Source organism: Gymnogyps californianus, chromosome 3 (genome assembly GCF_018139145.2).
Source record: "Gymnogyps californianus isolate 813 chromosome 3, ASM1813914v2, whole genome shotgun sequence".
NCBI classification, from domain to species: Eukaryota; Metazoa; Chordata; class Aves; order Accipitriformes; family Cathartidae; genus Gymnogyps; species Gymnogyps californianus.
In genome coordinates this window covers 74,471,084-74,499,003 of record NC_059473.1, presented here as the reverse complement: position 1 = coordinate 74,499,003, position 27,920 = coordinate 74,471,084, and the positions used below count along the sequence as shown (strand labels likewise).

At 38.7% G+C, this 27,920-nt stretch overlaps 1 protein-coding gene across 1 annotated transcript; it reads right to left on the bottom strand.

Moving 5' to 3' along the window:
• Positions 1-965: 965 nt before the first annotated feature.
• On the bottom strand, positions 966-25,266 carry HDAC2 (histone deacetylase 2). The gene is made up of 14 exons (XM_050894202.1): positions 24,971-25,266; positions 17,435-17,547; positions 16,840-16,957; positions 15,813-15,887; positions 15,366-15,504; positions 13,161-13,302; positions 9,349-9,441; positions 9,130-9,238; positions 7,519-7,659; positions 5,683-5,791; positions 3,403-3,533; positions 2,361-2,516; positions 1,558-1,615; positions 966-1,343 (listed from the first exon to the last, which is right to left on the bottom strand). The coding sequence occupies exons 1-14, from the start codon at positions 25,020-25,022 to the stop codon at positions 1,313-1,315; spliced, it is 1,467 nt and encodes a 488-aa protein (XP_050750159.1). The 5' UTR covers positions 25,023-25,266; the 3' UTR covers positions 966-1,312.
• Between the last annotated feature and the right edge of the window lie 2,654 nt (positions 25,267-27,920).

The window sequence follows — 27,920 nt, the reverse complement described above, 5'->3', positions numbered from 1 at the left end:
TGAAAAAAAAAAGTTAAATTAGTGAACATATGACATGCCTTCAGAAGAGCCTTCAGTGAATATACCATTTGGACAGAACAAATGCACAAATAATTCAAAGTAGTGCACTGGAATTTTAACGTGAATGAATCAATTGGGCCATAGACCACAATCGCAGAATTTTATGGAAACGAGAAAGAATAAGTTAAAGAAAAAGTGGTAAGATTAATTTTTATTAAAAAAAAAAAGAAAAAAATTGCGTAGCAATGCAGTTCTGCAAACTTCTGTTCTCACTGCTCTGAAATGTTGATACCAAAGTTTGTGCATTTCATTAAATGTCAGCCTATAAGACAAGTGTTGTAGATTGAGAAAGAAAAAAAAAAAAAAAGAAAAAAAAAGAGGAATGTGTACACTCACGTCTCTGTTTCAATTCAGGCACCAGAACTAACTAATGAATCAAAGAAGGTGACAGGCAATAAACCCCTTTATTTTTAAGGGCGACAAAGCTGTATGTTGCTCATAGTTGTAAAAAATCAGAATGGGTTATAAGTTAAACCCAAACTTTCACTTCCTATCTTGCAAGCTTTGAAAGATGACCATATACAAATTTCATGAACAGCAAATGAATCAGTCTTTTGGGTAGATTCTGATGGTGCGAAAGGTTCTTGGACAGTACAAGGCATGCGACTGCAGTTTTAAACCTTTACATTAAAACGCGAGTTCATACAACTACTTTATTCCAACATCTCTTCACCCGTTTATTCAGCCTGTTCAAATCTCAAGTACTCGTATTCCCGTACATTTGTTTGCACCCCATGCAGAAGCCACTGAAATGTGTGGAGTCAATGCAAGCACCACAGTTCAACTTGCGTGTTTGCCAGCTGTCCATTTAAATCCACTAGCTACTCACTGATAAGTCTGCTTAATTTATACGGGGTTTTTCCTCTTCGTAGTTCAATGATGGACAAAAGACAAGCAAGTACAATTTTTTTTTTTTTTTAATAAAGATAAAATTACAAAAAAGGTAAAATCAGCTCAGGAAAGGCAAATTACTTTAATAGATCAGTTTAGACATTTAACATAATAACTCACATCCATTTTTAAATACTATTACATAAAGCATGGTGAAGAAAGGAATTTCTGCCTCATAATTAGAAAACTCACAATACAACTTGCCAAAAACCAGAACAAAGCCGTTTGAAAATAAATACGGTCCATGCCAAATAGTACAAAATGAAATCAGCAGTCTCTCTCAATACGAAAACTTTCCTTCTTTTAGGTATTCTCCAACTCTAGCATTATGTTCTGCAACTGACGAGAGGCTATCTTTTGTTCAAGGATTGCTGAGCTGTTCTGATTTCGCTCTGTACAAAGGCAAAAATAAACTGTTAAGTTGTTTCATTTTTTCAATTAACTCTTTTAGAAATGCAATTTTGATTTACTACTGTCATGAGTCTAAAATATTTAGTATTATGAGGAATTGAAAGTGATCCCTACAGAACTTAAATATTATAAAGTATTCATTTAACGAACACTCTTCACAAAGGTGACATTCTTTATTAATTAATTAGCGTTTACCCTTTGGCATCTGTCTTTTCACCACTGCTGTCCTTGGATTTATCCTCCTCCTTAACATCTGAAAAATAACAAGATTTTAAATATACCAAAAGATGTAAGAAAACCTTAAAATACTTCAGAAGAAAAACAAACATGACCAAGTTATATTTTTTTGTATGTACTCCTAGCCAGGGGGAACTAGCTTTTAAAAGAAGTCACTGGTTCCATATTAACATACCATGTTAAATGCATCCATCCAAGAGAGTGATCTGGGCACAATGCCAAGTGATTCAAAACACCTCAAGGCAAATCTCTCTTGACTGGCCATAATGATGGTACGCATTAATGAGACCTGGATTTCCCCAGACCTCCTTGTGGTAGTCTTACCTCCTAAGATGTAGCCTGTTCTTGGGAAAGTCGAGAGTCCTTGGAATTACACTATCCCCAGAACCCTATCCAGCTTCTGTTTTAGAGAAAACTAGTTGGCTCACCCCACAAAAGCAAACAGGAACAAACTCTTTGTCTAACGTATTTAAAGCAAGAACCGTTTTTATCCCTATCTTCATTAAGCTATACAAATCCCTGGCTCTAAGATTTCAAGCCTGTGGGGAAGCAACAATAATCCTTGGCTGAAAATACTATTCTAGTGTGAATAGCTGTATCTTGAAACTGATTAATTTAAAATAGATGCTTTAAATATGATGGAAAAAATAAATCACCACCTCAACAGCTAATTAACTATTAATAGAAAAACGCATCTTTCTCCTGGCAGAACTGACATTTGCAGTTCTAAAATATAGGATGAAATCACACCAGAGTCCTACCTGCTTTTTTGTCCTCCGTCTCTTTTTTGTCTTCCTCTATCCTGGCTTTCTTTGCTCCTTTCTTATGATCTGCAACATTTCGTCGTCCACCTTCCCCTTCATCTTCAGAATCTGAAAATTCTTCATCACAGGCTATGCGCTTATCAGATGCTCGAACTAGGATTCAGAGTTATGAAATTAATTGAGCGTAAAGTTCAACTACAATAGGCCTAATAAAAAAGAACTATCAAATTAAGAATGAGTAATGATATACTGTAATCATTTAATGCTGATGAACTAAATTATGGATAAAAATACTATCTTTCAAGATACTCTGGGACTCTCACAATGACTTCCGAAAATAGCTTTGCAGAGACACAGGGGGAGGGTGGGAGTATTTTAACATGTATCAAATGAATTTCAAATACTGAAAACTAAACCACAGGAGAAAACATTATGGTTTCAACAGTTCAGAAAATGGACAGTGCACCAATAAGATTATAGAATTATTCCAATCACCATCAAAAACAGTTAAATGTAGCAGGAAACTCTTAGCTATAGCTGAAGAATAACTCATTGTCCATACAAAGGCTAACGGTAATAAAGTGAAGGGTAGTGTTGCAAGTATGGAAAACCTCTCTCTCTCAACAAAAAAGCAAATAAAAGAATTTTTTTGAAAACACAGTATTTTACTTTACATCAAAGGGGAACATTACTTTTTTTGTGAATAGGAAAAGACAGAAGCTAAGTCCTGTATTTCTTTAGTTAAAATTCACCTGAGACTTCTGGAGTATCTGTTTTAGATTTGAAATAGTCAGACTGTTTCATAAGATGCCAAAACCCACATCCTTTCAGCACTTCTTTAGACCCCTTTAACAGGTTCAGATTTGTGCACAGATGCCACCTTACGAACAGCAAACTGGCAGACCAGTGGCAAAATTTTTTACTCAGGAAACAAAACTGCCAGTCTTCCAATACTGCACTACTAGGAATAAGGTTCTGAACAATTAAATCTAAAAAGACTCTACTTGGACATGCTCTATCATGAAAAGATATTTCTTACTAGAAATGCGTTTGTCTGGATCTTCTCCATCCTCATCTCCACTGTCTTCATGAACAGCATCTTCAGGAATGGCCTGCATCTGTACACCAGGTGCATGAGGTAACATGCGCAAATTTTCAAATAAGCGTTGCCTGCAAGTAACATACAAGGAAAGTTATTACTACACAGAAGTAGCATTTCCTTGGATTTTGTATTAAATTCTGAAAACTCTGCATTCAAAGTTAACCTGATTTGCTTTAGAGTCATTGTTTCATTTAAAAAAAAAAACCAACAAAAAGGTATGCCAAGTTCAGAAAGTTTTCCATCCCTAACAGATCATTAGTATCCACACTGTACTTGAACATAATTTTCTTTGAACTTTTTAAACACTTATTTCAATCAAATTCAATCTTCAGTTCCCCACAGGGTCAGCACACATACTGCCCACTTGGGCTGAACCAAGTGACAGTATTACTCTGTTTATAATAAGCTAGAGCATCAAGTTGGATAATAAACTATCTTCTAGTTTCTTAGAAAGTAAGTCAGACACTTAAAGCATGAAGACTACCCAACTGTGCGCAGCAACGACGTCAGGGTCAAAAGCGATCCATCTGGATAAGATTCTTTATTGGCTGTTTCAGGGAGAATGGAGAGAAGTTCTCTCCTGTCTAAGCAACCTGATGCGATGGACCCCACACTCCAAAGTACCACGTACAGGAACAGGAAGGACACTGGGCTTCTCTTGGGACTCAAAACTACCATTCCAAAGAAGTCCAAGTAGAGAGAAAGGTTTGGCAAGCGTCAAATATCAGCATTTGTAACAACTATCTTAGTATCCTTCTGCACAATTTGAAGAGCTAAAGGGCAACTGGTGTTTTTTCAGAATCCTTACAGTCTTTGCCTCTGTTGAAATCACATGACCTGGCAAAGCAGTTTTGCCAATCCAGGGAGTCCCCTAAAGCTAAGTCTCTGGGAAAACATAAAACTAACTGAAGGAGGATTCTCTGAAATGATGGGTCATTGCTCTTCTTGTGGGTGCTAGTATGAGGATATGAGATTGTATCTCTGTCAATACAAAACACACGATTTGTGCCCAGGGATGTGTTAAAGAGCAAGCAAGTTTTGCAGCCTACTCGCACCACGGAAGCTCAACAATATGCAATACACAGCAAGCAGCCTGGCAGATCACCAGCTGGAGCACTATATTACTACAAAGAAATTTTGTAGAATTGCATCAATGAAAAATAGGTGGGGTTTCTCCCCCCCTTGCACATTATTAAAAACTAAAACCCTTTCATTTGATTGTGATTTATATATTTGTGTTATGAACACCAATCACAGTCTATACACCAAGCACTTCAAGAATTAGTATTTTAACCGCTTTGGTAAATTTTGCAATTTGTGAGTTTTACAGGTTAAAGCAGTACTGGCAAACTTACACAGCTAGCTTCACATCTTTATTCAGCTATTTTAGTAACCAAAAGAATTCCTGTGCATCGTTAACAACCTGTTAAACTTGGGGCAGGGGTGGGGGTTTATTCTTTTAAACCCAGAGCAGGGACAAGCCACAGTAAGCAAAGAGTACTTCAGGCTAACCAATTCTCTCTTATCCGTTGAGGACAGAATTGATTGTATGTATGCATTACTCCATCCCTGAAGTAAAATACTTGTTTACAATCAAAACTTCAGGATGTGAAGAGGAATAAACTAAGTATCAAAAGTAGCACAGGCTAAAAACACATACCCGCTATAGCTTGGCAATGAGCACTTCTCAAACCTTGTGAGTTTGTTAAACCACAGTCACTCAATTGCCTGCACACGTATCACTATCTTTCCACAGTTTTGGATGTCCGAGATCACATGTTACTTTTTATTTTTAAAGCTGACAGCTACAAAGAATGATAATATATCTATAATTCACGTTTAGACACCGAGCTGAGAAGTAGAAATCCTAATCGTCACAGCATCACCTTCTTTCCTGGCAGGATAAACTTTCTACAAAATTAGAATGGGAAGCCAACTAAACCAGGCATCTCTTTAGTTGCTGGAAAAAGCAAAAATCCAAGCTGGGTCTTAAATTTTCATATTTATAGTCATAGGACTTCATAAGCATACATACTGTCGTAGGAACTTCTAAAAATCCCTCTTCTGACAGAAATTAAAAATGTGAAATCTATTCAGTACTTATTTTTAGTGTGTAACAGAGAAAGGCATACAGTTTTCAAAACTGCCTAATAATTAAACCTCTGGAGAAATGTGACCCATATGACCTACTTGATAGATAAGGTAATCGCTACTTACTTGATCTTCTCCATATATTCTGGTGTATTCTGATTAGTCATATTTGAAGGACTAATATGAAGCTTAAAGTCTGGTCCGAAATACTCAAAGTAGTCATTGTATGGCAACTCTATAAACCAAAACACAAAAGAGAACTTTGTGACCCAAAAAAGATTTTAAACATTTTAAATACAACAGTAGTTTTGTCAGAATTTTATACACTGGAACAACATAAGTAACCAATTTGATAAAATAATTAAAAATGGTACTTCTGCAGAAAAGAGAAGATCAACTGATGATTTCTTATAGCTGTTTTCAAAGTTAGTCCAGTTTGAAAGGTTTAAGTGAGCCATTCAAAATATTCCTTCAGTAAAACATATAATACTTATTACTAGACTGAAGATCACAGCAGTTTAATATCCATGGTAAGTGCTGTACATTGGTTTAGTGACGCCTGTGTCTGTCCGTTCCCCCCTTCCCCCGCTTTTTCTATTTTCACAGATAATGGTCCCCTGACTGGAACATCTAATCACCAAAATGAAGCCGATGAAGACTTCACATCCAGGAAAATGGTAGTATTTTATATTAAATATGACTGTATCTTCCCAGCTAAAGCAACAGAAATCTAAAAAACGCAGAACCCTTAAGAAATAAGACACTGAAATCCACTTCTAATTGAACCCTTTGTCTTGTTTCTTCACGATTATTACAGGATAAGCAATCTTATTAGGTGGATAGAAAGGAGACAGGAAGATTAAGTTGCTATTGCAACATTTTGAAATGCACTGTTATTTCTCAGAACCAATTAAAGATGACAGGGACCCACAAAGTTGAGAGGAATGTTAAAAAAAAAATCCAGAAAACATCATATATATCCATTGAATGGGACATGCTAATGGAAAAAAAGTCCCAAGATAAGGAAATACTACTGTCTCTTCAAAAGCTTTGGCTGACAAAGAATATATATTGACGTGCAAGATGGCAAATATACATCTTGAAAGGTACTGTCCAAATATTCTTTTCTCACTGACAACAGCATTCCACTGAAGTCAGACAGAAATACTATGAATCCAGCAAGAGATACATGAATAGCAAAAGGTTATCAGCAAAAGCTGCAGTCCAACATGAAAACTGCCAGTGACTGATGTGCAACAAACCAGTCCAAATACCAATTTTATAAAAAGGCATTCCAAAAACATGTCCAGAAGCGTATTTGGCCAGAAGTAAAGGGAGTGCAGGATCTTTGGGGATCTTCCTCAGAGAAATTACTTCACTATTCAACTATTCGAAAGAAGTCTACTATTGCTTTTTTGATTTTAATTTTTTTTAAGATAGCTTGTATAGCCAAAATTGAGTCAAATGGAAGAGTGGAAGTCCATACACTTTCACAGTTACTTTTAAGTCATAGATACAATAAAGAAACAGTTGTTTTACTATGTAAAATGGACACTTGCACACTCGTTAATTTCTTATGAATACCATGTCCGTGGTGCCCAACTTACGCAGGTCTACGCTGTTACAATCTAAACACAGTATATATTATATCATACTGATGACATTCATATTAAAAATAGTTACAAGTAAGGTTCCATAAGTTTTACATGTTTTGAATTTTCCAAAAAATGATCCAATCATTTAAAGCTTTTGCTGAGGCATTAAAAAAAGCCCCAAATGCTTAAGTTTATTTAGTGCATAAGCTATTGAAAATTTATTGGCTGAATCCTAACGGTAACTTTCTACATAGTTTATTCTAAACTGATGCATTACAGTTAGCTATAAAAATATTTGCTATCTGTTCTCTTAAGCCCTCCCACGATTATTTCTTAATAAAATATTAATTTGGGTATTAATATTTACCATTAGGAATTTCACAATCTAAGGCAACAGCAGTTTCATACGTCCAGCATCGAGCAACATTACGAATCGTATATCCTCCTCCTCCTAACATCAGCAATGGCAAGTTAAAAGTCTTTACAACTTCCACACATTTAGCATGACCTGTCAAACACAAAAAGAGTTGACAATATATGCAAAATATCTATTAAACAGAAAAATATATAATGAACTATTTAATTACACATATGTAGTCGCACTTATCAAGTGAGAACTGAATTGATTCAAGTAAAACGGAACTGTCTCCCCCTAGAGCTAAGCACAACCTCACAAGAAGTCAAGACCTACAGATAAGAAATGCACAAAATACATCGAACGTTATCCACGCCAGTCTTCAGAGATTTTGCATGATGGTCTATCACTGCTGTTCTAAAATGCTCTTAGAATGTTTAGTGTTTTGTCTTTTCATAACTGATGTCGATATACAGTGACAAATCTAGGGACAATTTTTCAGTCAAATGCAACAGGGGAAGAAGGGAAAACAGCAAATCAGTACTTGGTCCTTTCTACTTCTAAATTTGAACCTGTATTAGAGGTTGCTAAGTCTTGCTTACAGAGTGAACTGGTGCCAAGACAGTACACACTCCAGGGAGATACAGCATACTGAAAGGCATCTGTAGGAGGCAGCAGCTCTCTGTTTCCAAGATATGTAAGATGGAAAAAAAAAATCTGAGCTGTATAGGCAACTGAAGTAGCTTTGCCACCTGGTGCAAATCAAGAAAAGAACCCTGAAACACTGCAGACCCGACAGACACTATACTGAATTTTGTTGCCTACAAAACCCTAACTGCCTCATTAAGAAAACACAAAACCAAGAAAACCCAGAAAATAAAGGATTCAAACAGGCTGGATTCAAGGCTTACCAAAAGTTCAACATACATTTAACATTTTATCACTTAAATAATAATAAAAATAAATAATAATAATTTAAAAGTATTAATAATAATACTAATGTTTATGTTGTTTGCTAAATTAACATCGCATCCCAATTTTGAGACTCGTGCTTTTGGGTAGAAGTGTAAGTAATACTAACATAAATTAATTCTAGAAAAGTTAATAAAAAGGAATGTTTACATAAGGCTCAGTATAACAAACACCACTATAACTTCAACAATACAGTGAGTATTCTCATTTCAGTAATACCTATTTTATGCCCAACAAGGTGTTTGATGTTTAGTATCTGTAGTCCTACTAAGTGAACCACTAGTTTTGTTATTTGCCCATCATAGTAAGTGTTGCAGTAGGACGACTGTTGTCGTCCTGTCATTCCAGAACGGTGCTTTGAAGCTACAGAAAGCCTGTGCGTAGAAGAAAGGGAATCACTTCAGTGGCTAGAAAGAACATGGAAAACCAAGCTTCTTAACTTTTTTAGACGGACAGAAAGAAAGAGGCAACTTCTGGGTTTCTTTTGGCCATCCCTGTATAGCAAAGAAAGAGGTGATTAACGATAGTAATGAACAAAATCTTTGTGACTCCAGTCCTCATCATGAAAGGGTCTTGAAAAATAGTATGAAGGGTAGAGGTTTCTACTAAATAAAAAGTTATGGACAAACAAACAAACACTTTTCTGCTTACCTTTAACAGTAAGATTAAAGCATCCCAGCCTGTCACCAGACAGTGAATCTGCTCCACACTGTAATACCACAGCACTGGGCTGGTACATCTCCATTACTTTGGATATAATCTATAACCAATATAAAACAGCAAGTTGTTCATTCACATTATGAAAATAAATCCACAAAATGAAACTAGTATCTTTCCAGAGAGCTTAAAAAAAAAAAAAAAAGTACTCACTGGTTTGAATATCTGTCCATATGATTCATCATCTATACCATCCCTCATTGGAAAGTTGACAGCATAGTATTTGCCTTTTCCAGCACCAATGTCCTATAAGCAAAGATGACAAATGCTTTATTACAAACATAGAAGCACATGATGGTATCATGGAAAAAAGTCTACACAAGTCTGCTGAGCTATTTTGTACCATTATTCATGTCTGCGAGGGAAAAGAGGCGAAGTACCTTACTTGATTCCCATTTTCCCACAAAATCATTTTGGAGTGTAGGAGTTGTACACCAAGACTAAATTTCCAGTAAGTACACTTGATTTTTTAATTCAAAGATTTAAGACAAAAAGACAAAACATAACTGATCAGTTTAGCCCGCTAAAAATAGTTAAGCAAAACCAAGCAAGAAAACCGAGAAGAGCAAGGTGATACGCATGTTTTCGGTGCTGTACAGAAGGTTTGGACTTAAGAAGGTTTTTAAAACCATATTCTTTGCTCCAAACATAGGATGAAGAACTAGCTGCAGCAAAAGGGAGAGAAGAAAAATCAAACAGAGGCCACTTATAGGTGCCCTTGAAGAAATTGAGACTTTTTAAACAAAAAAATGAACTTGCAGATTATTCCTAGTTCCATCAGGTGCCAAGGCAGGAACCGTAGTAGTCTATCTTACCAGCTTTCCTAGACAACATATGTATTAAAAGAAAAGAGTCTTTGCAAAAAAAATTCGAGTGAATAAACCCTGAATCCATCCACTTCTGTTTTGATGATCAGCTTAAAACCTAAAGATCCCTGCTTGCCACACGTTCCCATTTCTTCCCTTTATCTCATCACCAAGACAGACAGAAACTGATCCAGTTTACACAGTAGTTCTCTGCCACTAATAGGTGCAGTGGGGAAGACAGTAAGATTTAACCTGTTCAGTTTGGCTGTAAACTATTATCAAACAGCAGCTCTGCAGGAAGAGCACACTTCAGGTCCAACATCCTTGAAAAACTAGGATGGCCCAGCAATACAAATACTAAACTTCTCAACACTAGCTATTGAAAGAGTCATGGACTTTTTCCTTTTCCTGAACAAAGCCTCCTTAGCAGTGAATGCAACAGTAATGTGTTATTTCCAGTAACTATCTTTTATTGGGGGGGGGGGGGTGGGGGAGGGAACGGACAGACATGGGGACAGGGATGAATGGCCCAATGCAGCATAGGCACAATGTTAACAGTTGACTTTTTTTTCTTCCAGCACATTATTAACATTTCATAGTATCGCAAGATTAGTGAAACTGAATACCCCTGCTGAACTTAACTCTGGGTGATTTGGAGCATGACAGTTAGCCAGAATCTCCCAAAGTGAATCCAAAGTGAATCACCTAGGCTTTCAGATGCCGATTTTTCTGAGGTGCTAGCGTCTTGCTTTCCAGATTTAAAAAAAAAAAAAAAAAGTAATCATTAAATCGATCTCATTCCAAAACATAACAAACCCAAATGTTCACACAATTTCCCACTAAAGAGGGTAATTGCTTTCCAGCCTGAGCTACTCAACAGATGTTTTTTGTAACTGAGACTTGCATTGGTTATAAACACTAAAGAAACAATATAGCATTCTGGTAGTTGCCCATTCGTCAACAGATCAAATTTCCTCACAGAACCTGGGCCTCTCCCTAGCACTACAATCTCAACTGACCTATCTACATATATATAAGACAAGATTAGTGCTATCATCTAAGATGTATAGAAAGTCAAATAACTTACTAAGGACACTGGAAGTTCAGACTGCATAATACCTTCAGTAGAAAATGGATGAATGCAGCTGAACTAGACAACCTCCATGAGATTCAGCTACATTGACGGAGCTGCAATCACAAAATCATCACCTGATGCATGGTTTGTTTCCGCATCAAATAAGCGTAACCTGATTAGCAAACTAGACCAACCAACTAAAGAATTACAGAAACAAGCTTGAACGAAGCCCACTGACAAAAACAAAGATAAGACTTGGCTGTTGATGTAAATAACCAGCAATGGCAGATCAAGTTGAGCAGAAGCAAGCACAAAACTGGCCTCGAGAAGGAACACTGACTTTTCAGAGAATTAGTTCTCCCTTTAATTAGTTTTGCAAGCTCTGGAGATAGGAAAAAGCTAATGTTTTTTTTTCCTACGGGGATGTAATAATTGCAATAAAGCCTGCTGAAGTCTGTATGCAGACAATGCTCATTTCAAAATACTAGCTAGCAGCACAGAATAAAAGTTACTATGCCTGAGGTACTGTTTGTCACTGACACTGTGCTAAAAAAACCCTCTAATAACATACGATATTCTTCTATTTATTTCAACTGGGTTATCTTTAAATTCTTTGTCCTGGGTGTGGTGAGGTGAAGAGTCCATAAACTTCTCTGTCAACGGGAAGTGCTGTTTCTAAAAAGCCAAGATATCTAACCCCTCAAAAAAAATTCTAGCCAAATTCAGCAACAACAGCTTGTCATGATAAACATCCTGGTCTGAGCTGCTTTTTGTTTGAAGCACCACTACCACCTTGTGGCCAGTCAAGTTAAACCACATGGATAAAAACACTGTCTAATCTGATTTATACCTAAATCAATTTAGAACACAGTTTAACAGAATCTAACAATCGTAATAACATTCAGCTCCAACAATCACACTGAAATGAACGCTTAGCACCCCACTGATTTAAAGCTCAACTTTCATTTACTCCTGTGTCCTCTGGGTATCATCAGCACACTGGGGAGCACCCATTTTGGGAATATTAGCAGAAACACAAATATCTGCATCTCTTCAATCAATTTAAAGATAGTAGGAAAACAGTGAATTCTTTCCCAACGCAGCATTTTTGCAGGTCATCTTTAGAAGTGTTTACAATTTTTTAAAAAATTACTAATTATATGTACAAACTAATGTACAAAGTTGCTAATACCAGAGGAGTGACTTATCCTGGGAGCGCCTCTGAGAAAAAGAGGTTTCATGTAAGAGTTTGAAGCTAGGAATATATTAATCCTAATACTTGAAATACTCTTTGAAGTTGTAAAGTGGAACAATTTCCTGTTCTAATGGACAAGAGCCTAACACAAGGAATGACCAACTTAAAATTAGTATGAAGGGCCAGGAAAACTGGTTTCCATTCTCAGCTTTGCCAGAGATTCTACAACAGCTTAAATGATAGCTCTTCACAGGCCAATGCTCCCTCCCCCAAGCTAGCTATAAGACTTAGTACACACTCGTCTGTGGGGCCTGCTGAAGTTCTTCAGCAGTGAGCATCATGAGAACTCCACACGCACTTTACGATGTAAGAAATATTCCAAAACGGAGCCAACTGTATTACTAGGCAAACAGAACACAGTAAACTCAAGTCGCAACTAAAGCTTTTTGACTATTAAAGCTCTGACATGAAGTTATTCTAAGATTTGAAATAAGTTTTGAAGCCGTGTGATCTCCAAACAGCTACTTTTCACTGTATGTGCAGAATTGAAATGTACAAATAATCATAAATATACCACAGTCTTCCTATAGACATTTCCAAAATCCGAGTGAACTAAACTAATTATTTGAACTAAAATTTCAGACAATTTATCCAGAAGTGAAGGTGCTGATTTCGTGTAGAAGTGAATGATTTACTTCCCCACTATACTGTATTTTTTTTTCCTAAGGTTCTTCAACAAATCTATCACTCTAGACTAACATTTTCTGAAAACTTACTGCTGTATATTATTACTGGACATAGTTATTGTAATCTAGTACTAAAACAGTATCTACAAGGAAGAGACTAAGAGGGAATTTATCACCTAAAGAAAGTTCATGTTCAACCTTACCCTAAGGTCCCCTGTGCCCGGAAAATATTCACCATACTTATGGAATGATACTGTCATGACACGATCTGTGGTATAAAATGCTTCTTCAACACCATCACCATGATGGATATCAATATCAATATACAAGACTCTTTGGTGATACCTAGAAAGAAAATAATGTACGAGAAATCATCATTAGCTATTATGTTCATAATATACTGATACCTAACAAGGAAAAACCTAATGAAAAAACCCCAACCAAACACTAAAATCCAAGACTCTGATCATTTTGATGATTTTGGTTGAAGTGACCATATGCTCTTAGAATCCAGTACAGTTTGGATAATAATGAAAATAAGCTTATCAAAATAAATAATTTAAGTGTGTAATGTATTCAGTATTTACCCCAAGTTGTCTCACTCCATAGAAGCTATACTTTGTGTTTCTATTCACACCACTTTCTGTTGTTCACATCTGCTGAATTCACCCCTTTCACAGGGCATTTCTTCCTGCCTTCTCAATAATTACCAACGCAGTTCGCACTAAAACATCTCTCAGTGCACACTTCAAACAGCATAGTGCCAGGAGCAGGAATAACCCACGTTCCATAAGCCCGCAAAAAAAATAAATGTAAATACTTATTTTCCATTGACTCTTCTTCTTCACCTCTGCAACTTGTAAAGATAGGCACAGTCTTATTTCCAAGTGTATCATACTTACTATTAGCATGAAATTATTACACTACTGCTTAGTATTTCCTTAAATACCGCAAGTTTCAGATCAGTTTATTTGAGATGGATAAAGAAACCAGTTGTTTGAAGCCTCAGAGCATTGGAAACAGTAAGTATTCCTTAAATTCTATGTCGTTCAGTAAAGAACAAAAGTCTGTCAACATCAGAAGATGCATTTTCATAGTGCTTTACATAGTGCTATAGAATGTGAGTCTGAGCAGCCATAATTGCAGGCAGGCTAAAATTTTTCGCTTAACAAGACACTGAATGGGACAGTTTCCTATTGTTACATAACCCATAACTATTTGAAAGTTTCCTTCCTTCACATGCATGTTAAACTAAAAAAGTTCAAGACTGGACCACAGAAAATCATATCGCTTTTCTTAGACTGCAGAGACAGATCCTGAATAGATGCTGTACATTAAAAGGAATGTCTTAATTAATATGTTAATATTAACTATTTGTTAGTGTCTTCAGAAACTTTTTCCATCTTTAAAAAACACTTCCAGATTACAGCTACTTCCCCCATCCCTCACCAGCAGACTCAGCTGCTCCACTCAGAAGAGTCAAATACCTAGAATATTTTTTGTAAAATAATGAGATTTGTGTGTTATTAGAAGGGATACAGTCCCCTGAAGCAGTACAAGTAACACTCAGGATTTGAAATTTTAGTGAAGTATTACTGCTTGAAGTTAATTATACGATCACTTTTTCATTACTCCTCTCTTTTTATTTTGCAGTCACAGCAGCACAGCTGTTATTCATTATTTATTCATAACAGCCACATTCATCCATGTAACAACCCAAGGAAGCTCAGTGCATGATCTTCCCTGAATATTCCTGTTTGGTTTAATAACGACTCAAACGATAGGAAACAAGCAGGCATATTGAGAAACCAAATGGGTGTATGATTGTGAGCATAATGAGTGCCCTAAGGGGTCAGGGCAGTGATCCATCTAGCCCACTATTCTGTCCCCATGAGTAGCAACAGGAGATTAACATTTACAGAAAGCATGTAAGCCTATCCATTTTCTGAAGTCTGCTATCCTAGTAGTTCCCCACCATCTAGAATTACAGCATATGGCGTTTTACAGGGTGCATCATTGCTTGGATCTTTAACATCCATTTACAGACCTCTTGTCCATGATTATGTCTAATCTCTTTTTTGAATCTGTTGTTGCCGTCTGCTTCCTTCAGCCTCCTGTAGCAGCAAGTTCCAGAAGTTCACTATCCTCTGTGTAAAGAAGTACTTCTAAATATCTGTTTTAAACCTATCTCCTATTAGTTATCTTTTCAGCTTGCCTGTATTTTAGTTTAAACTTCTTGCTGAAGCCAAACTGGGCACAGCTTGGAGTTTTCTTAATTGAAACTGTATGAGTTCAACATGGACTATGAAAATTCACTGAAATAATAATTACAAACCATATCTTCAAACATTTAAGAACTTGAATTTGACACTTTCTATAATTTTATCTTGTTCCCATCATAAACTTACTTCAGTAACTCAAGGATGGCAAGCACGATATCATTGACATAACAGAAACCAGATGCCTCTGATTTCTTGGCATGGTGAAGTCCTCCAGCCCAATTAACAGCCATGTCTGTCTGTTGTCTGTTCAATTTTACCGCCCCAGCTGTAAAAAGATATACACAAAAATGAAAGGAAATGCAGTCAGAAACTTCTGAAGGCCTTCAAATCTGTTACATGAAATAGTATCTTATTTTTTAAATAAGTTGATCCTAGATCTGATCTCTTACCAATACTGAGATACTCAATATATCCCATATTTGACAGTCTGTAACTGACATACGATTATTATTTCTTTATTAAAAAAACCCCAAACTCATATTTGCTTCACTTTTAAATATACTATCAAAGTTTTAAGTTGCTGACATACACATACTAAAGCTACAAAACAGCTGGCAAACAACCTATACTTACCAACAGAGCCTCCAGTTGACAGCTGACAAAACTCAAACAGGCCATCAAATACAGGACAATCTTCTCCAACATTAACTGTGTAAGAAATGTATTACTTTTCAGAAACACCATTCCAACAGCGCTGCTATACGCATGGATAACAGTCACAGATGCAATGCATAGTTCATTCAGCATTTTAACTACTCCCCTCCACCCTTGCCTCATTTTTGTCAGGCTAAATTTGAAACACTGAAAACAATGTAAAGTCTTTATAATCTAAGATGACGCTGAACTATCTTTTTTTTTTCTTTTTAGTTTCCACGGGAAGCTTTGTCTCCTCGTTAACAAGAAGTTAGATCATTTTTAGATTTTTGAAGAAGTGCTGATTAACATAGGTCATGTTAAGAAATGCACAATTACTTGGAAAAATAATTTGCTGAGAATAAGGCATCATAAAGAGGTTACAATACTGCCTTTTAAATTGATATAATAGCTGTCAAACTGCATTCCTAACAGTACTTCGAGCCTATTCCTATAATTAAAGAAATAAATTAACAGAAAGGGTGAACAGTGAATAATGTACGATCTTTACTATCTCCCTCCAAGAGGAATGACTAACTCCTTTTCTTGACTTCTTCACACATTGATTTTTACTTCTCTACTCTTCTAAAAGCCATTCTTTTTCAGAAAGATTTTGCATTAGAACAGATTTTAAGACACTTTTGCAAACAGCTCACAACTAAAGTTTAATCTGTGCATTAAGCCTACAGAGAGTATTATTTCACATCTAAAATACACCCTGTGAAACGGGAGGCAAAAATCCTTCCATAAGCTTAAAGAACATTTTTGCCAAGATGGCTGCTTTTAATAGAAAAGTCCCAAAATTAGCATAGCTAAAGGTAGGCACATGTTACTCGTTACAGTATTTCTCTAACCCACCCACACCATTAAGCCATGTTCATACCTCTGTATTGGTGAATATTTAGCTTTAAACAATGCTAACCGTCAAAGCACGTACACACAGATTTAGTCTAACGTTGACACTTACATCTCTGCATTTGCTTGCTGTACTCAGACATATTGTCAGGCCTTATTGATCGGAGAAATTTGATGTATTCATCACTATGGTACTTGGTCATTTCCTCAGCAGTAGCTTTGTGGGGTCGCTGATAACAAGAACAAGTTATAGAAATAATCAGAGTGCCCTGCAAAATCAGCTACCAATTTGCTACAACAGATAACTCAAAAGAAATCTAATCTACTTTGAAGGGAGAACAGTTAAACTCATAGTAGTGCTGTTTTACATAAAGAAAGGGCTACTCTGTTGTTAGTATACAACTTGATTAATTCTTTGTGCAGTTACCCCAATGTCCCCCCAACACCCCACCCCCCCAATCATAAAAATAATGGCAAAAATTCTCTACCGGGGCTCTACCTCACTTCTTCCAGACATGGACAATAATCTACAATCCTCACCAGTCACAAAATACTGCTTCACTTCTAAGTAAGAGAGCTCTGAATACACTATTTAAGTATTTTCTATTCCCACTTCCACTTCTCTCCATTTACTTGTGTGAGAATACTTGAAGCCCTTTAAAAGTAACTTAAAATGCTTCAGTGGACATTCTATTGCTTATACTCACATAAATTTCCATTTTTCTGTATAAGCCATAATTTAGCAGCAAGTTGTGGGTCATTCGGATCCTATGAGGTTTCATTGGATGCCCTTGTCCATAGTAATAGTTTCCAATATCACCTGTCAATTACACAAATGAATTCATATTACAAAACAACTTCCCATTGCTACTTAAAAGAATCATTCTCAGAAGATAAGCAAGCAGGTATGATTCCAGAAACAAACAAACAAAAAAAACCCGATAAAGGGACTACTGTCTATTTCAAAAAGGCCATGAGGAAAACAAACTGCCCATAAAAGGTTGTATATCAGAAGCAGAGGGCAAAAAGGAGACCAATTCTAACACCTTTACTACATGCAGACAGTAGTGGGGGAACAATGATGCCTACAAGATGTGGTTTCAAATCAAGAGTAAAGAAAATAGTGGGCCAGAACTGAAAAATAAAATAATGGGAAACAGAACTGGAATTAAGAGGGGAGTAGAAACTACTGATGACATTGCCACATTACACCACAACAGAGGCTGTAGTAAAACCTACCATTCTGCAGGAGCTGATTTTAAGACACCATCCTCAGCCTGCCCTTAACTACTAACCCTAGCAGTTACATTCCAGAAGTTAGCTTCAGATCCATTGCTGCAACAACATGCACAAACGTTCCCCAGACACCTGCCGCTAGAGATCCACAGTAGTTTAACATAACTTTCTAACCCAGACTAGCCCAGCTCCATCAAATTGGAGAGCAACTAGACACACGATTAAGATAATTTTGACACTCGTTTCCAAGAAAAGAATGGCTGCTATCATGGGCTAGTAAGTTTTCTCCCCAGTTCAGGTACTGTTAGAACATACACGCCTCCACTTTGAACACTGACATTCCCGAGACACGAACCATTTTAAACAGAACTAACAGTTTCTGGAAACGCAGACAAGCCTAAAAGGTATGTCCAGTTGTCAATGGCTTTCAGCTGGAGAATTCCGTAACAACTCTTCACAATAGTGCTTCTTTTCTTTTTGACCAAATTTCCTGGTAGGATTAGTGAACTTTACCTTCTCGATAAATTTTTACTTTTCTTTCATATCCTCCAACATGCTCTGCCTTGTCCACTGAGAACGAAAGAAACACTATTTTCACAATGTCGTACTATTTTACAAATTTTGTTAGTCAGAGGTAAGAAGAAGCACCGCTACAAAACAGCTTTAGTTTCACCTCTTCAACATGAGCTTCAGCTCAGGAGGAAGGGAAAATGTCAGCTTGCAGTAGCATCACCAACTACCAAGAAAAAGCAAGCATTACAGTAAGATTATAAGTCTCAAAGCATTCTAAAATCCAGCTTTCAAAGTGACAAGGAGTAAGGGCACTTACGAAAACAGATATAACCTAATGTAATGTAAGACGAAGTTATCTAGAAAAACAATCGCTCAACACCTAGCTCTTAGCCATCCCATAACAATGGAAATACCAAGTTTTAGCATTAAGTTAAGAACTTTAAAGAACTTGGACCTACTCCTAGCTTAGGTATTTAAGTGGAAGATTAGCACTTCTTGTCAGTTACTAAGACCTGGAGTCTTGCAGATACTTATTGCAAGCCTGCAGTTTTGGTCACATGCAGGTCAAGAGCAAAAGGTATTAAGAGAGTATAACCACACTCCCTCCTGAGAGCAAAAACATTTCCAAGCATTTTACAAAACAGTACCTTACAAATTTGGTGTTTAGGAAAGATCTATCACAGCTCTTTGAAACCAATGACTAGAAGATGGAAACCAACCATTTACTAGCCCTACTTTGTTTTGTGAAGTTACTGTGGAGTCCCAGATTTACAAAGCTTCAAGCCAGTAAGAGCTTAAAATTTTGAAATTTTTAAGACAGTAGTGACTTTCAATAACATGATGCTTTTGAGGAAACTTAATTCCAAATGCATCTGTGGCTTAACAAATGTGTATGTATTTCATACCTTTTCTTTTCTTTTTTTTTTTTTAAACAGGTCTTTTCAATTTTAACTACTTCAGCTTGTATAGTCATCACTGACATTTTACTCAGAATGATGATGGATAAGGAAGCAGACAATTAAAAATTATTTTCTATCTTACGTAAAATGTAAGATCTGTTATTTTCCCTTATGTAAAAGAAAAAAACATTAACAAGCTTCCCAAATATACCTGCAACGTATCCTTCGATATATTGCAATTAATCAGACTCAAAATTAAGAATATTCTACATACCATACACTGCAGCATACACTTAAAAAAAAAAAAAAAAAAGCAAGCAAGCAAGCATACCTTTTAACTTTCACTTTGTTTTTTACCAGAAAGGAGAACTTTTAAAAGAATTGGCAAGTTGGTAAATTTAATGGGAGCTTATTTAATCAAACAGAATATCTGTGGGTGAGTATCTGGCAGAAGCATATTGATCCTTCCATATTAGAGGTCAGCAGTAATGACTAACAATAGATATCAATATAATACACTTTAGCAACATGCAATACCATTTACATCTTTCAGGACTTAGCATCACGAACAAAAAAGGGTTTTGGCATTAGACTCAAAAAAATAAATTCAAACATACAGACAAAAAGCCCATTAAGTTTCAAGGGACTGTTGCTCTGTGTATGTTGGCAGGGGTGGGGAAGGAAAAGGTACCAAGAGGTTCCTCTTTCTTCATTAGCACCTTGATTTCCAGCCATCATCACAACACAAAGGGGACCCATCTTGGAGACATCATCCTGTGATGAAGGCAAAGGTGTCAAAAGTCTCCCCTCCTTTACCCAGTGAAGGAGAAGGTGCCCTTCCTGGTACAAACACTTCATCCACTGATCCTGAAACCTATATATCTTTTCTTCATATATCACAGCCTTACTGGAGTACTTTGGGGAGAAAAGCAAGGTGTACCAAGAGCTAGTGTGTGCAGGAATAGGACACCTCCCTCACTGATGGAGCTAAAAAGCTCTGCACATAGTGCCAGACTAACTCTGGCTAGAGTATGCATATATATGAGAAACAGGTACAGTGAGGCCAAGTGCACAAGACTAGTATTGCAGATAGTATGAGTACTTGATCCTAAACTTGTCAATGCAAAGGTAAAAATCATACAGAAGTGTTACGAGCGTATTTTATCTCACTCATCAGTGTGGGTGCACATGGAAAGTGCAAAAGAAAAGAACATAACTGAAAGAGGAAGCGAAGGGAAAAAATGCAAAGTAGTATATGCAGAAAGTTGGCAAATCTATTAATCTTTCACAGCAAGGTTTCAAAGACTGAAATTTACCGCTTTATACCAGTAAAAATATTAGCTAAATGTCTCACATTGAGAAGTAACAACATAATCTCTGAAAACTTGAGTCCTTAACTAAAAAGAGACAAACGGACGAACAAAGTGCCAATTTAACGCTAGCATGAGTTTACTGTCCTGCACTGTTCACCACATGATGCAAAATGTGATACCAACAAATAACCAGAAGACCTACCTGAAAATTTAGTTGTTACATACACCGTCATGTTCTGGGTTCAAATATATATAAAAAAAAATTACTTCTCAATTCATACAAGTTACTTGCCTAAATTCTGAAGAGAGCTATCAAATAAAAATAAACCCACATGATTCCTTTGATGAACACAAGTTTTAGACACTCACTTCTCTATCTGAGACTTCAGCAAGGTCTACAGATGTTAAATATTCTAATATATAGAAAAATACAAGAGGCTACATGCCCTCAAGTAACTTCAATTATGCCTGCCAAACACACAACCAACAAAAGCTGCTATGTCCCCAAAAAAGTATGTTAGTCTCTCTAGTTACTAAGATATATAGAAAAATAACACCTTTAAATTAACCCGTTGCAAAACAGTCTTAACAGCCTGAACAAAGAAGCAAGATATGACATTTACTTATCTTTTTTGATACTTTGTAACTTGTAAGTTATATTACTTTGTTACTTTGATACAGATAAATTGTTATGTACACTGACTATATCTCTGCTTATTTTAAGTACAGTTACCATGAAATCATGAGGTATTTCAGAACTGCACTAAGTGCAGAAACCTAACCGCTACAATGGAAACCACATGAAAAAAATCTTAATAGCAGTAGTTACATTTGGATTGACTTCTGCAATACTAACGGGTGAACTCATGTAAAGATGAATGTAGAAAGATCATCAATGACTGATCAGTCCAACAAACAGCTATTCAAATAGGCCTAAAATTACTGCACTAGCATCTGAAGGATTGGGGTTTTTGTTCTGGTTTTTAAAATTAAGCAGACAGCAGAAGACTAGCAAAGTTCTGACTTCTGAGCCCTGACCAAAGGTTGGACACCACTGCCATGTTTGGAAGCCACTGCACAAAGCATTGATGAATTTCCATGGAACACTTCAGTTAAAGCCTACATCTGCAGATAAAATGAACTTAAACTAGAAGTGCTAATGTACTTAAACAATGTCTGAATATAGTAGCATACAGCCCTATTAAAACAGGTTTAGTCTCGTCTTTATGGGTGGAACCAACCACATTCTGATGCAGATCTCAAATTTTTCATGAAGGTAGAGCCTTTTGAACACCCACATTAACCTATGCATGAGGAGCCATCTAAACAATACTGCTAGTGCACTGGCATGAAATAAATACACTTATTAACTGTAACCATGCTAGTTGCTGTGTGATTCTCTAGAACTGTGCTTTGCTGTATAGGAGCATAAAGGTGGGAAGACCATCTGGGTCCTGTCCTCATTGCTATGGGCAACTGTACAACACATACCTATTTTGGAAGAGGCCACTGAACTACCTGAGCCACATGCTGCAAGACGGTGGCAACAACCTGAAGACACATGCTGAGAGGCTAAAATAAAAGGTACAATATCCTTCCATATCTAGCATGGTTCTAAGCAGTGTAAGGAACAGACTTTGCTAAGCTATGGCCATATATATATGTTCAGACTAGAAGCATTTATTAAAAATATTTCAGATAAGATGACTAAAGTATTTTAATTTGTATGGGTTTAGTTCTTCCCATAGTATACTGGCTCAAATTTAAACAGAATTCCTGACCTGAGCACGATCACAAGCAGTGCAAATTCTGCAAACTGGATGTGGCTGACAGCCTATGACAAACAAACTGCAGAAAATGAAATCAAGCTTTGTCTACCCAAAGTTTATTGGTTCTGCATACAGTGTGAAGGCTATTAAAACTGTTAATTATCAGAAAACGTTAACAGGAATACACTCCAAGAAAACTTGGTGACAGGCTAATTTAAAAAAGCAACTTTAGATGATAATCACACTGAGTTTCACAAAAAGCATGTAGGAATTTATTGCGTCTCAGAAGATATGCATATAGTCTTCTAGTACCTTTCAACACTTTTTAGTGTATACTTTTAAAGAAACAGAGTGAAAGTATGTGTGGAGGGACAATTATGACAAAAAATGGCCATTTACTTCAGTTATGACATCCTTGGAGATATACCACTACCTCAGTTGTGTGCTTGAGGTATTTTTGTATTCTTTGGTTTTGGGTTATTTAAGGCTTCGAACACTCCCCTCACTTTGATTCAAGACTTTACTGGTACAACACAGTTACAAAATACTCAGAATTGCCAGATGAACCACAAATTAGCATTAGAAATATCTAATGCAGGTATTAACTCTAAAATTTCTTCTAACTCTATTTCCAAAAGAAGTATAAAATAACTGTTGGCTTTGGCAATAAAAAAAACCAAATAAGACATCAAAAACATTCCAAAGCTGTTAATTTCTGTCACATAGAAAGCATTTTTTAAAAATCACTTTTACAACAGATACTCTTTTCTCTACATTATTGTTAACTGCATTTATCCTAGTCTACATATTCAAGCAAGACATGAGCTACAACTGCTTTTAAGTCGCCATTATCCTGCCACCTCCAAACTTCTCCAGTTTCTCCCCCCTCTTCACTAGTATAGGTTTTTGGCTGTTAAGTGGGGCTGATATTAGCACAGAGTACCAAAATCCAGGGATCACAGAAAAACTGAAGATATCAATATCTAGTAAACTATAGTCACCTGACTTTATTTAAAAAAAGGAAAAAAGCACATTGATTAAAAAAACCAAAACCATGCAAACATTTGCAGAGAGAAAGCTTCTAAACTATCACTGCAGTCTTCCTTTCAACAAGGCAAAAAGTGATTCCTCTTTCCTAGGAAAAGTAAGATCCCAGCCTCACCAAAATTATCCCTAACAGGGGCCTCCTTTCCCCTTTAGGCTGAACAAAGAACCAGAGCTAGCAACAAAGAGAAGGGGGCGGCAACCACCACTCTGCCTCCTTTAGTGTGGTAAAAAAACCAAGACAGGCCCCACGAGATCTGCCTTTCCTAAAGAATGGCAGATTTGCTACAGCAACAGACACCTTTGATATCTTAGTGGGTTTAGCCATTCATCTTCGTTTCCAAAATGGTGACAACACCAAAGCGCCACGGCCAAACAGCCTCAACCTCTGTTTCCTGGCTACTACCAAAACCAGTATCAGATGCCAACTTAAAGGATTGTTACAATAGGAGGCAATTTAAAAAAAATCAAATCTCTTAACTGATCTGACCAACGAGTTTACCCTCCCAGTAAAAAAAAGGAAAACCAAATGCAAACTCACGAAGAAAACAAAAAGTTCTCGCTGCTGTGGCCAGAGAGAACCACAAACAAGTTGCTGCAAATATCTGAAACTAAGCACAAGCTTCATGACTTTTTCGATGTGACTGACAATGCAGATCACAAGTCACTGTGTCCTCATCAGCCAAGTGTGCAAACTTCGAAGGCCTGCAAGCAACTCAAATTTCACTATTATTAAACACCTACGCATGCAACTTTCGTGTTTTGCTAGAAGAGAGGCTCGTGGAAGCCAAACCTCCACTCTGATGCGTGTTCGTTTGGGGTGGAGGGGGAGGGGGGCAGAGACCCCCTGCCCCCTCCGCCCACCAGATCTCTGTATGAAAGCCAGAGGAAGGGGAAGGCCTCAGCGCAAGAATCGCCAGGTGCCGAAGATACACATGGCCTAGACTTTTTTTGCAGGGGAGGAGCTCGACACGGCAGCGACTCCAACGCCTCTATGCTTAGCGGATGAAGGGGAGTGTCTCAACTTTTCTTCTTTTTTGGAGGGGGTATGGGGTGGGGGTGGGAACAATAGACACAGCATTCACCGCCAGGCCCGGCAGCAGCTCCGCTGCAGGCCAGGCAGCTTCCCGACCCGCACCTCGCCCGGCTCCAACCCCACCACCACCCCCCCCCCCCACTCCCGCCGTCCCCTCCCCCTCGCCCGGCGGCCCCCGGGGCTCAGCCCCGCGGCGGGGCGCGAGTGCGCAGGGCCGATGGCGGGAGTGGGGCGCGGCGGCGCAGGTGGAGGCGGCGGGGACCCCCGGCCGGGTCCGCCATGGAGCCGGGAGCGGGGCTCGTTCCGCGGGGGAGGGGGCGCCCATAATGGCGGGGGAGGGGAGCAGGCCAGCCCAGGCGGCCGTTAGAGGGGTTCCCCCCACTCTCACACACACACAGACACACGCGCGCGCTCCCGCGTCGGCCCCGCTCACCGTCATAATAGTAGCAGACTTTCTTCTTGCCGCCGCCCTGACTGTACGCCATAGGGCCGCCGCGCCGGGGCCGAGCCGGGGGGAGGGAGTGGGAGGCCGAGGCGAGCGCCGAGCCGGCACGGAGGGAGGGAGGGAGGGGGCGGGAGAAGGCGGACGCGGGAGAGCGGGAACTCGCGACGCCGGGCCACGGGCAGTGCGAGCGGGCCCGACCATCGGCAGCGGGAGGGGGCAGCAAGCGGGGCGCGCCCAATCCGCCGCCGCCGGGGGAGGCGAGGTAGAGAAGGAGGCGGAGAGGAGGCGTGCGAGCGAGCGCGAGCTCTCGCCTGCTTGTCCCTGCCCTTGTCCCTTCTTCACACACACCGTCAGGGAAGGAGCCAGCGGGGAGTCCCCATAAGAGAATTCTTGGAGGAAGCTCTTTCCTCGCCCACCCCCACGCCGCGCAGTGGTACTGTCCGCCGGCGGGCGTCGGGCTCTGTCCCCGCCCCTCAGCGGAGCCCTCTGGCGCATGCGTGCAGTGGCCGCCCCGTACAGCGGGGTGCGGGACCGGCACGGAGTGGCAGCCGCGGCGGGGAGCACGCAACCGGTACTTCACCGGCCGACCCCCGTGCCCAGAAAACAGCGGGCCCTTCCCCTGCTCAGCGCTAGAGTCACGGCGACTCCCCTCAGCCGCCCCCCTGGGACCGGCCGGGGCCGCGGGGCTGCCCCGCCCGTGTCCGGGGAGCGATTCCCGCCGCGTTGGGGCCGGTGGCCGGTACCTCACTCTCGGCCCGTCTGCCCGGGACAGGAGTACGAGGCGGGTGCAGATGCTCGACATGCTGGTCTGGTGGGGGCGTCGTGTGGCGTGCCCCACCTAAGTGAGAAGTCACGCAGTGTGCTGTTTTCCACAGCAAAAACGGTTTCTGTTGGGAGTTGGTTTGTTTTTCAGTACTGGAGTTACGTACGACCTTTTATTTTTTTTTTTTTCTTCTGTTGTTAACTAACAAAGTCCTGAAGGGTTACGAAAGAGCTGCCATTGTAGCCTTGTTTGAGAAGAGCTCAGCTGCCCCCCCGCTCGCCCATACACCAGGTACCTGAGGCACCCGGTGGCTGCAGCCAGGCTTCAGGCTGGTGCAGAGCTAGGAGCACTCCTGGCAGTACACGGGCCCTATTGACACTGTTGCTGCTCAGTATCCCTATTCTAAAAGGAGTTCAAAGCATATACTTCACCATATGCACAGCAATTACTTCTTCCAAAATGAAGAAATGCTACATGAGATGAAAGGAGTTGTGGTTTTATATAAAGGGCTTGACATCTGAATCAAGTTTCAGTTCGAGATCTACCAGCAGTTTTCTCTGCCTGTCTCAGCTCAGCTACAAACACAGGAGGAAGAAATAAAGTTAGCATGGTCACACTTATACTTAGTAACTACAGCTTTCTTGTATTTACATTTATATGGGGGTTCACCCTTGTTAGAACTTAAGGTCTGATATATCCAAGTCTGGGGATGTGTATCAGTTACACAAAAGATTACTGTTTCTTCAGCTGAGATGAATATCCAGTATTTAGGGACTTGCACTCATTGTATAAGTCTTGGCCAAGGTTCCTTGATTTATTGGAGTGTCTAAAAGTACCTAGAAACCCTGATAGTTGCCACATGTACCTTTATATTAGATTATATAAATGCCTACTTGTTATCAGTGTCACTCATCAAAACCAGTACATGCCCAAACACTGGTTAGATCTTTGTTCCCAGAATTAGGTTATTTTCACTCTTAGAGATACCTAACAGGAAGCTGGGTCCTTGTAGCTGATAAAAATTGTCTTTATATTGTTAGAGAGAACCAACTGTAAAATAAGTTTGTGTTAACCACATGTATACACACAACACCCTGAGGATAAACCTAGGATACACTGAAATAAAAATGGGTTCTGGATTTTTTCCCCCCCTCTTCATGTTGTAACAAAAGGATACTATTTTGTCATGTAGCCAGGTGGTGTAGCGTATTTAAAAAGCATTTGCCATATTTCATTTGGAAATTTCTCTCTTAAGAGTAACGTATAAAATTGATTTCTACAGCTTATCATACAGCTGATATGTGCTTCTTGCCGCAAACTGCAGCAAAATACCTGCATGACATTATAAGCTATAATAGGCATGATATTACTCACATGCCGCTAACTTCCTTTTTGTCTCAGCCTCCTTAATGCTGTCACTGCTTGAACAGTTAGATTGGACTCCAGAAGTTCCATGTACTGGTTGCCTAATACAAAATAAAGTATTATACACTTCTTTGACTATTGAAATTCAATGTGTTTGTGGAGTTACTCGATGTTTTGTAGTTGCTTGATAAACATTTGTGTCCAAACAATCTAATAGCACAAGTCAGCTGGCTCAATATGAGGAATGCTTTTACTTGCACCGTGAAGGGAATTCAATACAAGCAGCGACATATTGTCAAAGTTCTTCTTAGGCACTTTATCTAAATAAAAAAGTTCATAATTACACTAATAAGTTATACAATTAGTTTCAGATGGGTACTCAACCTCATATAGAAATAGCTTATTTTGGTTTAAATGCAACTGAAATGACATGGGCTAAATCAAGAGAAGCTGCTTTGCTTTGAGGGTAAAAATGAGTATACATGTTCTTCTAACACCTGAATTTATGTAAGTGTAGTTCTCATTTAGAGAAGCTCCTAGAATAGTAACTTATACCTGAATCAAGCAAGTGCAAACAAGCATACAAGGTTATCCTTTAGCCTGAGACATAAGAATTCGTTCACTGAATTTGCAATAGTTCGGTATTACACTAAGGACACTATTAGATTTAACAGGTCAGTAAAGCTTAATTATCAAGTTTCAAAGGTATGTATACAAGGGTGATTTCCTAGCCCAGTCTCACTTCTAGAAATGCAAGTTCTGCAGATATGTTCAAACCTGCTTGTTGAGGAAACAGCATGGCAGCCGTGC